This window comes from Rhinopithecus roxellana, chromosome 19, assembly GCF_007565055.1.
Source record: "Rhinopithecus roxellana isolate Shanxi Qingling chromosome 19, ASM756505v1, whole genome shotgun sequence".
Lineage (NCBI taxonomy): Eukaryota > Metazoa > Chordata > Mammalia > Primates > Cercopithecidae > Rhinopithecus > Rhinopithecus roxellana.
In genome coordinates, this window is record NC_044567.1 from 24084652 (window position 1) to 24098493 (window position 13842).

At 39.6% G+C, this 13842-nt stretch overlaps 1 protein-coding gene across 2 annotated transcripts in view; it reads right to left on the minus strand.

Moving 5' to 3' along the window:
- MED13 (mediator complex subunit 13) overlaps window positions 1–13842 on the minus strand; it is a 127438-nt gene that overhangs the window by 17105 nt on the left and 96491 nt on the right. For both annotated transcript variants that reach the window (XM_030923087.1, XM_030923086.1), the window contains exons 18-23: window positions 9871–10094; window positions 8314–8503; window positions 6847–7309; window positions 4308–4527; window positions 3165–3356; window positions 2447–2670 (exon numbers count right to left, since the gene is read on the minus strand). In XM_030923087.1, the coding sequence (XP_030778947.1) occupies window positions 2447–2670; window positions 3165–3356; window positions 4308–4527; window positions 6847–7309; window positions 8314–8503; window positions 9871–10094 (1513 nt within the window). The remainder of the gene's footprint in view (window positions 1–2446; window positions 2671–3164; window positions 3357–4307; window positions 4528–6846; window positions 7310–8313; window positions 8504–9870; window positions 10095–13842) is intronic.

Sequence of the window (13842 nt, forward strand, 5' to 3'; positions counted from 1 at the left end):
CCGCCTGCCTTGGCCTCCCAAAGTGTTGGGATTACAGGCGTAAGCAATCATGTCCGGCCAACAGCGGCTATGACTTACTGAGTACTTACTATGTACCATCCATTGTGCCCAATCAATTTACATGTAATACCTCATTTCATCCTAACAGCTCCATGAGACAAATAAAACTATCCTCCTGACTTTATATATAAGTAAGCTGTAACTCAGCTGCATAAGGGTAGTTATTCCAAGGTCAGTAGTGGCAGGTTTGCGATTTGAGCCCAGGTCTCTCTGACTCCATCACTGCCCCCCCCCCCTTTTTTTTTTTCAGATTTTCACTCTTGTTGTGCAGGCTGGAGTGCAATAGCGCAATCTCGGCTCACTGCAACCTCCACCTCCTGGGTTCAAGTGATTCTCCTGCCTCAACATCCCAAGTAGCTGGGATTAAAGGCATGTGCCACCATGCCTGGCTAATTTTTTTGTATTTTTAGTAGAGACGGGGTTTCACCATGTCAGTCAGGCTGGTCTCGAACTCCTGACCTCAGGTGATCCACCTGCCTTGGCCTCCAAAGTGCTGGGATTACAGGCGTGAGTCACTGCACCCAGCCCCATCATTGCCCCTCTTAACCATTATCTCACTTCTACTTTATCAAGGTAGTAAAATGGTAATACTATTTTGATAATGAAAAGGGTGTTTTTTTTTTTCTCTACTTTCTCATACTTCACAGATGAGCACATTCTTTCCCAAACTCCCTTAATTAGTATAAATATCTGATTAAAAAAACAAAATTGTATCAAGGAAATAAGATAGGAAGCACTGTTCTAAGGTTCATAATATAAAGCTTAAGAGACTTGTTTTTTTTTTTTTTTTGTGAGACGGAGTCTTGCTCTGTTGCCCAGGCTGGAGTGCAGTGGTGCGATCTCGGCTCACTGCAAGTTCCGCCTCCCGGGTTTACGCCATTCTCCTGCCTCAGCCTCTCGGGCAGCTGGGACTACAGGCGCCCGCCACCTCGCCCGGCTAGTTTTTTTTTGTATTTTTTAGTAGAGACGGGGTTTCAGCATGTTAGCCAGGATGGTCTCGATCTCCTGACCTTGTGATCCGCTTGTCTCGGCCTCCCAAAGTGCTAGGATTACAGGCTTGAGCCACCGTGCCCGGCCCAGACTTGTTAATGTTTATAACCAATAATATAAAATTATTGTTCCTATCTTCTGCTTCCCCAGCACCCTAAGACCTAATAATCATTAGATATTTCTGCATATATTCAATTTCTCACCTAAAAAAGAACAGGCTTTTATATAACAAGGAAGAAAATAAATAATAGAACCCAAATCTTTTTTTTTTTTTTTGAGACAGGATCTCACTCTGTCACCCAGGTTGAAGTGCAGTGGCGCAATCTCAGCTCACTCTGCAGCCTCAACTTCCTGGGCTCAAGTGATCCTTCTGCCTCAGTCTCCCAAGTAGCTGGGACTATAGGTGTGCCACTATGCCCAGCTAATACTTATATTTTTGTACAGACAGGGTTTCGCCTTGTTGCCCAGGCTGGTCTTGAACTCCTGGACTCAAGTGATCCGCCTTGTCTCAGCCTCCCAAAGTGCTGGGATTACAAGCATGAGCCACCATGCCTGGCCAGAACCCAAATCTTAAAACTAAAAATCATTTCACGGATTTGCTTTTCAGGTTCTCCTGTTCAGCGTTCACTAGCTGTGATAACTCAAAATGAGGCTCACCTGTTGGGACCTATTAGTTATATCCTTCGCAAATAACTGGACATGGTATTTACTGCCAAGAATTCTAAAATGGCCATCATATTCTGAAGACATCCTAACTTTTTTTTTTTTTTTGAGACAGTCTCATTTTGTCGCCCAGGCTGGAATGCAATGGCATGATCTCGGCTCACTGCTACCTCCGCCTCCTGGGTTCAAGTGATTCTCCTGCCTCAGCTTCCTGAGTAGCTGGGATTATAGGCACCCACCACCACACCCGGCTACATCCTAACATTAAATGATAAAATTTTAAATTGCCAATTTTAGTAAATGAAGTTAACTTACGTTAATTAGGGGCTATATCTTAGATGGTATATGAGAAAAGTTTAAATGTTCTATACTTACTAGACCATTTAATTGCAGAAGTGTTTTCTAACTACATCTTTCACAAAGTTCAGCTAAAATAATTGCCTCAAGCTTTATGACACAGAAGTTAGTGACCTTAATGTTTTTTGTTCACATAATCATAATTACTTTTAATTATCTTATACAATATAAACATTCACTACAGAAAAAAGTAAAAAGCACCCACAATCCCACATCTTAATATTTTAATATATACAAAACCTTCAAGCTGGTTTTCTATTCATTAAAAATGAAACTATATATATATACACACACACACATATATATACACACACACACACACTCTCACACACATGAAAAATGGAATGATATGATATACTTAGGGAAATACAAATACCTATTTGGAACATCGATGTTAATGATACAAGTTTCTAAAAGTTCTCCATAGAGATCTGTGCAAGATGCAAGAATCCACCTTTGATCATGTGATAAACAGTATCCCACAAAAAGAACATTGTATTTCTGTCCAGCTTCTCCAAATGTTTCTCCTAGCTCTGTCTGTTTGTCCTTCACTGGAGCCAGAATAAAAGGAGGTGCATAAAGTCGAATACACTCTGGTCTCTATAAAATAAAAAATTAAGGTATTATCATACTATACAATCTTAGATAAATATGTATTTAAAATGTAATTATCATTTACCTAATTATAAGATAATTGGAAAATGAGAGCTAAGCCAAAAATTGCACTTAGTTTTGCATAATATCATAAAAGTGTTGGCAGGGCGCAGTGGCTCGTGCCTGTAATCCCAGCACTTTGGGAGGCAGAGGTGGGCAATCACCTGAGGTCAGGAGTTCGAGACCAGCCTGGCCAACAAGACAAACCCCCCCCCCCCCCAATACACAAAATTAGCTGGGCAAGATGGCGCATGCCTATAATCCCAGCTACTCAGGAGGCTGAGGCAGGAGAATCGCTTGAACCCAGGAGGCGGAGGTTGTGATGAGCCGAGACTGCCCCACTGCACTCCAGCCTGGGTGACAAAGTAAGCCTCCATCTCAAAAAAAAAAAAAAGTATGTATAGTCATTCAACAACTTTGGTCATGAAAAACATACTTACATCAGGACTTCTAAGGGCAGTTTCCATGGCTAAACCTGGACCAAAGCCAGTCAATGTTTTCACATTGGTTGATGTTGGAAGTGGCCTCCGACACTGGGTAAAGGCCGAAAAAGCCAGGGATTTTAAATGCTGGGGATAGATTTCTCTATCTTCATGCTTCACAGGTTGCAACAGGTACTGACAAGGAATAATCTAAGAAGTGTAGGCAAATATTACAAATGTTAAACTTTCAAAAGAGAATAACAGGAATTGTGGGTCTAAAACTCTAAAAACTTTTTACTAGAAAATTTAAACAAAACCTAATTTAAATGAAAATTTAAGAATTGTTTTCTTACCTATTATGTAGGCTTTGAATAAGTAGCCAATTTTATCAATGGGTTCTGAACTAAAGGACTATTTAAAATTTTCTAGCCAGGCGTAGTGGCTCACACCTATAACCCCAGCACTTTGGGAGGCCAAGGTGGGCGGATCACAAGTTCAAGAGACAGAGACCATCCTGGCCAACATGGTGAAACCCCATCTCCACTAAAAATACAAAAATTAGCTGGGCGTGGTGGCACACGCCTGTAGTCCCAGCTACTTAGGAGGCTGAGGCAGGATAATCGCTTGAACCTGGGAGGCGGAGGTTGCAGTGAGCCGAGATTGTGCCACTGCACTCCAGTCTGGCGACAGAATGAGACTCCATCTCAAAAAAAAAAAACAACAAAAAACTATAAATTTTCTATGTAATAATTATATTAATAATGCCACTGACCAGTCCTGAAGTCTATAAAATAAATTCAAAATTTCTTCTAACAACTTAATATGGTTAATTGCTTTCTCCTTTTCTTGCAACCTGTCTTGTATGTGCTGTATCTTTCTATTTAGGCTCATGAATTTAAAAATTGGCTTATAAAAGTAACACAGGAGAAACATTTAATGTACTTAATGGACTTTTTTTTTATTCTGTATTATTACTGTGGTATGACTGTAAAGTTTATCTTTTATAAATTATCTAAGATTTATACTATATTAAAGTAAAATCAATATAACAGAACTTGGCTTTTAGATAATCAATTTGAATACAGAAAAGTAGTATCTGAAACTTCTGACAACATCAAACTGTTTTACATAATTTTAACTCACAACATTTATCACTCTTACCTGTACAGAAACAGTACTCTTGATATGAGGAGGAAGAGTCTGGACCATTTCTAGAAAGCATCGAAGTAGCCCCAATGTCCACACACTAGAAGAGTTAGTGCTCTCGTCTGTATTTTCGTATGTAAAAGGATCAATTATATAAACAACAATTGCAGGTGGATATGTGATCGCATGTGAATCACCATCTGTGGGGATTCCCACTTTATCCCGATCCATCGTGCTAAAATTTAAGGTAGAAATGAGACAAAAAATTATACTGTATATGCTTGAAGTAGCATCTAAGCAGGTTCTTAATATACCCCCCTCCTCCCTCTTTTTTGGTGAAAGATGTGAGAAAGCCTCTCTGAAAATGAAAGACATTTCTTTTTTTTTTTTTTTTTTTGAGGCGGAGTCTCGCTCTGTCGCCCGGTCTGGAGTTGGAGTGCAGTGGCCAGATCTCAGCTCACTGCAAGCTCCGCCTCCCGGGTTTACACCATTCTCCTGCCTCAGCCTTCCGAGTAGCTGGGACTACAGGCGCCCGCCACCTCGCCCGGCTAGTTTTTGTATTTTTAGTAGAGACGGGGTTTCACCATGTTAGCCAGGATGGTCTTGATCTCCTGACCTCGTGATCCGCCCGTCTCGGCCTCCCAAAGTGCTGGGATTACAGGCTTGAGCCACCATGCCCGGCCGAAAGACATTTCTTTCTCACCAAAGTGAACCATAAACATTGTAAATACAATTTCACAATATATAAAGACACTTGCCTTAAGAGGTCTTGCCTTAAATTTACCAAAAAAGAAAAAAGAAAAAAAGAATTCTTAAAACCATAGAGTATTAGATACAAAAGATTGCTTAGAGTTTAAGGGATAAAACTGAGACAAAGATAGGTCTCTTTGTCTGAGGCTATCTCAAATAGCTTCCCAAATTTATAAAGTTGGCTACAGGTAGAGCGAGGCCAGAAAGAAACCACGTTTCCAGAAACCACGTTTCCAGACTCATTCAATGTTCTAGTACATTTTTAGACTATATATATATGTTTTTTTTTTTTGAGATGGGGGTCTCACTATGTTAACCAAGTTGGTCTTGAACTCTTGGTCTCAAGCAATCCTCCTGCCTTAGCCTCTCAAAGTGCTAGGATTACAGGCATGAACCACTTAATCTCGTCCTATTTTTAGACTATATACATTTATTTCATACTTTACAGCTTCAATGGTGAACAAGTTTCCTTCTTCGATGGGTGATTTGATTTTTTTTACACTTCAAATCTATTCATATGTTCAAGAGGGGTGGATCAATCTGGGTAATGATTTGTTTTTACCCACATGAGTGTAATTTTGGGCACAACTGCATCCTGGATAGCTGACAGATATAATTAAGCTCTGGTTAACCTAGCCTATAAATCAAAAGGGAAGATCACTCAAAACCTTCATCATAAAGGGAATGAGAGCTGTCATAATCATTCCTGTCACCATAAATAACTTGGAATCACTGTGTAAAGTACTTAATGCATATTGTATCATATTACTCTCATCTTACACATAAGAAAACATGCTCAGAAAGTTAGAGTTTCCCCGAAGTCACAAAGCAGCTAAATGGTAGAGCTGAGATTCAAACTTTAGTATGACTCTAAAGCCTCTAAATAGACTGGGTCAACAGTGACTTCTCAATCACTAGAGTGATTTGCAGAGGCAAATCTACTTGACAATTATGCCACAGAAGACTCAAATGTCATATGGGTATCTGGACTACATGGTTTTCAAGCTCTTAATTCCCACCCTCAGATTCTAGAATTCTATGATAAAGATTTTATGAAGTAAAGTCCTCATTATAATTTTATACATAAAATATTCAACACTAGACCTGGTGCGGTAGCTCATGCCTGTAATCCCAGCACTTTGGGAGGCTAAGGCAGGCAGATCACTGAGTCCAAGAGTTCCAGACCAGCCAGGGCGACATGGTAAAACCCCGTCTCTACAAAAAAGTAGCTGGGTGTGGTGGTGCATGCCTGTAAGTCCCAGCTACTCAGAAGGCTGACGTGGGAGGATCACCTGAGCCCAAGAGGTCGAGTCTGCGGTGAGCCGTGATCATGCACTGTACTCCAGTCTCGGTGACAGAGTGAGACCTTGTCTTAAAAAAAGATACAAACTAAAATTTCAAGAATAAGATAAAAAAGCACTTTATGTTCATTCAAAATGTCTTATTTACAAAAAAAACAGCATGGTTGGGCATGGTGGCTCACATCTGTAATCCCAGCACTTTCGGAAGCCAAGGCGGGCCGATCACCTTAGGTCAGAAGTTTGAGCCTGGTCAACATGGCAAAACCCTGTCTCTACTAAAAATACAAAAATTAACCAGGTGTGGTGGCACATGCCTGTAATTCCAGCTACTGGGGAAGTTGAGGGAGGAGATTCGCTTGAAAACAGGAGGCAGAGGTTGCAGTGAAGGGAGATCCCGCCACTGCACTCCAGCCTGGGCAAAAGAGACTCTGTCTCAAGAAAAAAAAGAAAAAAGAAGTATTATAGTTTTCATATTTCTGCAAAAGCAGTATTTTTAAAGGTACCTTTCAGACACATCAGGATGCGGCTGAGTGGGAAGTGAAGATGATTCTCCAGAAATCCCAGCTGTCTGTAGAGTTGATGTCTGTTGCCCTCCTAGTTGACCACTCTGAACTGTATTTGCTTGTGTAGACATGGATCCTGCAGCATTACTGTTCATACTGCCAAAGGGTGGAAACGAAGGTAGTTTATTTGATGATACTCCACTATTCAAGTTGGAGGATGATGAAGATGAAGTTGAAGCTGTGGTCAAAGTTGAATTAGCTGTGGCAACTGAAGTAGATATGGCAACACCTGAAGTCATTGTCATAGTGCTGCTCGCTGCAGATGCTAAGGTGGCAGATGGAGTATTAGCATTTCCAGTATTTGTCATCTGAGGTGGAGTAATCAAAGACTGACTTGTAGGGGCAACTAAATTTGGCTGGGAAAGTAGAGAGCTGTCCAATGGCAGGGAAGCAAGATAAGGACCTAAAGAATAAAAACAGGTAGGAAATTTAATTCTTTATGTCACCGACTGGTTCTTTTTTTTATTCTACTGTGTAAACAGAATCATAATCCAGTTGATGTTTTCTTGGTAATTATAGCCCCTAAATTGCTTGCTAATGGTGTGACCTACATTTGCTTTCTATTTTCCTCTAGAAACTGAAGAAACATATTTAAAATGGAATTGAAAAAGCCAGAATTTTCACTCAAAATTAAAGAAATGATTACTATGAAAGTGTAACAAAATTCTATTTTCTAAGTATAATGAAATGTAAAAAAAAGGTATCTAGCAATATTCATCAAACTATTCAAAGGGTTTCTAAATCACAAATCAAATAAATATTGACTACATTGGCAGCTAATTAAAATATAAAATGGTATAATGTTATCATGGCGTTCAAATTACAGGAATGTCTAATGAGATTCAATATTTTGGTTCTGCATCTCTTTGGATTAAGTCTAAAGGAAGTCCACTGATACTTATTTCAAGAGTATTTATAAGCAATACAGTTGGGCATGGGTAGAATGAAAGAAAAAAATGTATGTAACAAGCAAGTCTTAAACAGCTGTCATTTTCTTAGCTACAACAAAGAACTATTTCTTGGTTTGGTAGAGATTAACTATAAATTATTTTATCTCTGAACTGTAACAAATGAAGAATCTTCATGTTATTAAAACATCAGACCCTACAGAGGCAACAGAAAATGTATTTATAACCCATAATTTCATCCTACCTGATGGGATCCCTCATTAGGGATCAGCAAACTTGTTCTGTAAAGGGTCAGATAATAAATACTTTTGTCTTTGCAGCCACACAGTCTCTATCACAATTACTCAGCTCCAATGTTGTAGCACAAAAGCAGCCAGTGAAAATACACAAATAAATGAGGATGGCTGTGTTCCAGTAAAATTTTATGTACAAAAACAGCTGGTGGACCAGGCCACATTTTGCCAACACCAGCCTTATACAATAAATACAAATTCAATACCTAGGTCATATCTGCAGACTTGTGCATAAAGCTTGAGTTTAGAAAATGCTTCATTGTTACCATCAGCTGCCTGAGAAAACCATTCTGCTACCAATTTTTCTGATAGTTTATTTGATGCAGTAGATCCAACTCTCATGATCCCATCTGTTAACAGTCGAGAAACAGGTCTATGTTGACCTAATCGACAGGACTACAAATATACATACAGAAAGCAGAATTAGTAAATTTATTATAGTGTTTAGGCACACATTATAAAACCACGCATGAAAGCTATTTAAAATAAGCTTAACCATTTGCAATTAACAGTTATGATAAAAATATCAAGGGTGTTTTTAGAAGTAGGTCAAAAAAATTAACATATCAATAGTGAAATGGTGCCACAGGTCTTTTTCATTTTTACATTAGAAATTCATTAAATTTTTTTCAAAATTAAAATATCTCTAATGAAAAAACACCTAGATAACAATAGTACTAGAACCATTTGATTTGAATAAAAGCTTGCAGAATGCAGAAATAAGTAAGCATAAAAATGCAGGATTTTAGGTATACATTAACTCCATGAATTATGAATACACATATCCCTAAATCAAAGCATAATAAAAATTGGTATACAAATTTATTTATATACCCTCTCCGTCTAGTTTTGTGAGTCACTGATTTTTGTTGTAAGAAGCCCAATGTCAAATAAATTTGTAACATTGGATTAAGCAAACTTAGAAGACTTCTTTACTATAAGAATTTCAAAGCCTTTAAAAACCTAGTACGAATTGTGACTCTCTAAAAAGTAATATACAATGTTTCCCCAAGCCTATTTAACTATGGAACTTTTTTTCTGAGAGGATTTTACCAGCTAATGTTCGAAATAACACCCTTTGGGAAATGTTTATTTATTAAAAACACACTACAAATACCTTGTAATTATGTGGAAAATTTTATAAGGAGGCTAAACGAACATACACTAACATTCAGATTGTAAAAGGAATCAAAATTTAAAGACTAAATTTCTAAGCCTTTGTGGAAAAAGGAAGGAATAATAAAGTAAGACTTTATGTCCCATAACACTTTCAATTCACAATTATTGTGCCTGGTAATGGATATGTGAAAATTATAACTTAAAAGAAAGGACAAGAATTTCAGACCCGAAATGGACCTTAGTGATGTCTAGCATAGATTTATTTTACATATGAGGAAAGTGAGGCCTAGTGTCACTACCTGAAATCCTGGAGAAGACTAGAATTTTTGTAAATGTAATTTTTTTCCTGAGGAGCTATTTAACATTTACCCTTTGTTTTAGAAAAGGCCACATTAGAATGGATATATATACATGCCCTCAATGTTTCTTCCTCCAATAGGGAGATAGCCACTCTGACCCACGGCATACACATCTAACAGACTGGGTCAAACTCAGCAAAGAATGTAACTGGCTAGTATGAGAAATAAACATCTAATCTGACATTATCACTGTGTCCCAATCAACTGAACTGCCCAGTATGCTGTATATACAACAATACAAATTGTAAGGTAGTTTTAAAATGTCATCTCTTTTTAAACACCTACCTCATATATTGCAGTAAGATCTCTAAAAAAGCTTTTGGCTCCATTTAACAATGCTTCATTCTCTGGACACAGTACAACATAGGCTATATCTCTTTGAGATCCATAGGGTTCCAGCATAAGCCTCTCCCAATAAGGAAGAGCAAATGGAGAAAGCACCAGATAATCATAATCATAACCCAACAAAAATGTGGGGATTGGCAGTGGTTCTGGGGATTCATCAGTTCCTAAATAAGAAAGATGTATTTTAAGAAAACACTTAAAAACAAGACGTCTCCTTTTTATTTAAATGTCAAAAGTTAATGAAGTCATTATGAGTAAAAATATTTTATTACAGACAAAAATACTTAATGCCAGTGATCAAGACTTTTCAACAGTTAGGAATTTCCTAAACAAGTCTTTTTATTTACTTATTTTTTTGAGATAGGGTCTTGCTCTGTTGCCCAGGTTAGACTGCAGTGGAACAATCATGCCTTACTGCAGCATTAACATACTGGGCTCAAGTAATCGTGTGGCCTCAGCTTCCCGAATAGCTGGGACTACAGGTGTGTGCCACTATGCTTGGCTAATTTTTAAAGTTTTTGTAGAAATGGGATCTTGCTGTGTTACCCAGGTTGGTCTCTAACTCCTGAGCTCAAGTGATCCTCCTTCCTCAGCCTCCCAAAGTGCTGAGATTACATGCGGGAGCCACCACGTCTGGTCTGCATTTAAACTTTTGGCATGGGTCTGGGTGCAGTGGCTCACACCTGATTCCCGCACTTTGGGAGGCCGAGGTGGGCAGATCACTTGAGGTTAGGAGTTTGAGACCAGCCTGACCAACGTGGAGAAACCCCATCTCTACTAAAAATACAAAATTAGCCAGACGTAGTGGTGCATGCCTGTAATCCCAGCTACTCGGGAGGCTGAGACAGGAGAATTGCTTGAACCCAGGAGGTAGAGGTTGCGGTGAGCTGAGACTACGCCATTGCACTCCAGCCCGTGCAACAAGAGCAAAACTCCGTCTCAAAAAAAAAAAAAAGGACATAAAAATACACTGTAGGCCAGGTGCTATGGCTCATGCCTGTAATCTCAGCACCCTGGGAGGCTGAGGTGGGCGGATTACTTGAGCCCAGGAGTTTGAGGCCTAGGCAACACAGTGAGACACCATCCCTATTTATACATTTAAAAACAATATAATTTAAAAACATAGAAAAAAGAAAAAAACCTTATTAAGAGTGTAGATTTCGCCCGGCGCGGTGGCTCAAGCCTGTAATCCCAGCACTTTGGGAGGCCGAGGCGGGTGAATCACAAGGTCAGGAGATCAAGACCATCCTGGCTAACATGGTGAAACCCCGTCTCTACTAAAAATACAAAAAAATTAGCCGGACGTGGTGGCGGGCGCCTGTAGTCCCAGCTACTCGGAGGCTGAAGCGGGAGAATGGGGTGAACCCGGGAGGCGGAGCTTGCAGTGAGCTGAGATCCGGCCACTGCACTCCAGCCTGGGTGACACAGCGAGACTCCGTCTCAAAAAAAAAAAAGAGTGTAGATTTCATGTTAAGCGTTCTGTTTTTTACGTTTTTTTTGTTTTTGTTTTTGAGATGGAGTCTTGTTCTGTTGCCTAGGCTGCAGTGCAGTGTTGCGATCTCCACTCACTCCAACCTCCACCTCCTGGGTTCAAGCAATTATCTCACCTCAGCCTCCCGAGTAGCTGCGATTATAGGCACATATCACCACACCTGGATAATTTTTTGTATTTTGGTAGAGATGGGGTTTCATCATGTCGGCTAGGCTGGTCTCAAACTACTGACCTCAAGTGATCTGCCCACCTCGGCCTCCCAAAGTGCTGGGATTACAGGCATGAGTCACCATGCCTGGTGAGTGTTCTTAACATAATAAAAAATTTTTAAAAGACAATGACCAACAACCTAATAGAAAAATGGGTTAAGAACATGAAGATTACAAAACAAAACTATAACACATAAAAAGATGATCTTTCTCATTAAAAAAAAAAGCAATTTAAAATTAATAGCAAACAATGATAAAGCTATGTGCTAGGTACTGTTGAAAGCTCTTTGTACTGACTCATTTAATCCTCACAAAAAACACAAGGCAGAAACTATTATTAACTTCATTTTAGAGATGAGAATAACATAAATTAGGAAGTTAAGCAATTTCTCTAGCATTTCACAAGAAGTACCAGGGTAGGAATTTAAACCCAGGAAATCTATCCCCACAGTCTGTACTATTTAATCTCTCAAACACTGAATCAGCAACCTGCTAGGCAAGGCTTTGGGAAAATAGGCACTTTAACTGGTGGGCATTCAAATTGGTATTACAGGGGCTGGGCATGGTGGCTCACGCCTGTAATCTCAGCACTTTGGGAGGCCTAGGTAGGTGGATCACTTGAGGCAAGGAGTTCGAAAACAGACTGGGCAACATGGCAAAATCCCTTCTCCACTAAAAATATAAAAATTAGCCAGGTGTGGTTAAGGCATGCCTGTAATCCCAGCTACTCATAAGGCTGATGCATGAGAACTGCTTGAACCTGGGAGGTGGAGGGTGCAGTGAGCTGACATCACGCCACTACACTCCAGTCTGGGCGAGAAAGTGAGACTGTCTCAAAAAAATAATAATAAATTTAAAAAAAAAGGTATTACAGAATTACAGAGAGTTATTTAGTTTTTTGTTGTTTTTTTTTTTTCTTGAAACACACATCTGGGTGCTTACAGTCTAGCCCTTTGGGAGGCTGAGGTGGGCAGATCACTAGGGCCCAGGAGCTGGAGACCAGCTTGGGAAACATGACAAAACCTCATCTCTACAAAATATACAAAAATTAGCTGGGTGTGGTGGCACACACCTGTAGTACCAGCTACTTGGGAGGCTGAGGTGGGAAGATCACTTGGGCCCAGGAGGTTACAGCTGCAGTGAGCCATGATTGTGCCACTGTACTCCAGCCAGGGTGACAGAACATATCTCAAAAATAATAATAAATAAAATAAAAATACACCCATGCTTTAAAGCCAGGGATCTGTGCATTACTGAAATAGAGCTGTAATGATAATGGTGGAAACAATCTATATGTTCATAAACACTGCACTCGTAAAATATATTATCATATGTAAAGAACAATGGAATACATGAATACATATAGCCATAAAAAAAAAAGAGATAATCTCTATATGTGCAGATAAAAATGATCTCCAAAATCAGTTAAGGCACAGAAATAAATAAATGTACTATATTAGGTTGTTTTTTTTTTGAGACAGAGTTTCGCTCTTGTTGCCCAGGCTGGAGTGCAATGGCGTGATCTTGGCTGGTGGCAACCTCTGGCTCCCAGGTTCAAGTGATTCTCCTTCTCCTGCCACAGCCTCTCAAGTAGCTGGGATTACAGACATGCACCACTATGCCCGGCTTATTTTGTATTTTTAGTAGAAATGGGGTTTCTTCATGTTGGTCAGGCTGGTCTCGAAGAACTCCCGACCTCAGGTGACCCACTTGCCTTGGCCTTCCAAAGTGCTGAGATTACAGGTGTGAGCCACCGCACCCAGCTACTATCTTAGTTTTTAAAATAATGTAAAAGTTTATACTAAAATATATTTTCTGGCTGGGCGTGGTGGCTCATGCCTGTAATCCCAGCACTTAGGGAGGCTGAGGCGGGCAGATCACTTGAGGCCAGGAGTTTGAGACCAGCCTGGCCAACATGATGAAACCCTGTCTCTACTAAATATACAAAAAATTAGCCAGGCATGGTGGCGTGCACCCATATTCCCAGCTACTCAGGAGGCTAAGCCAGGAGAATTGCGTGAACCCAGGAGGCAGAGGTTTTGTAATGAGATTTAAATTATTTAGCCATTAAAAGAAGGAGAAAAGGAAAACAGGCAAATCCATTACTTTCACATATAATACATTCCAAATCCATACACAAAAGTCAAAGATTTCAAGAAGTATTATTCCAAATACATTTGAAAAACTCCAATTACAGCCCACCTTTCAGAG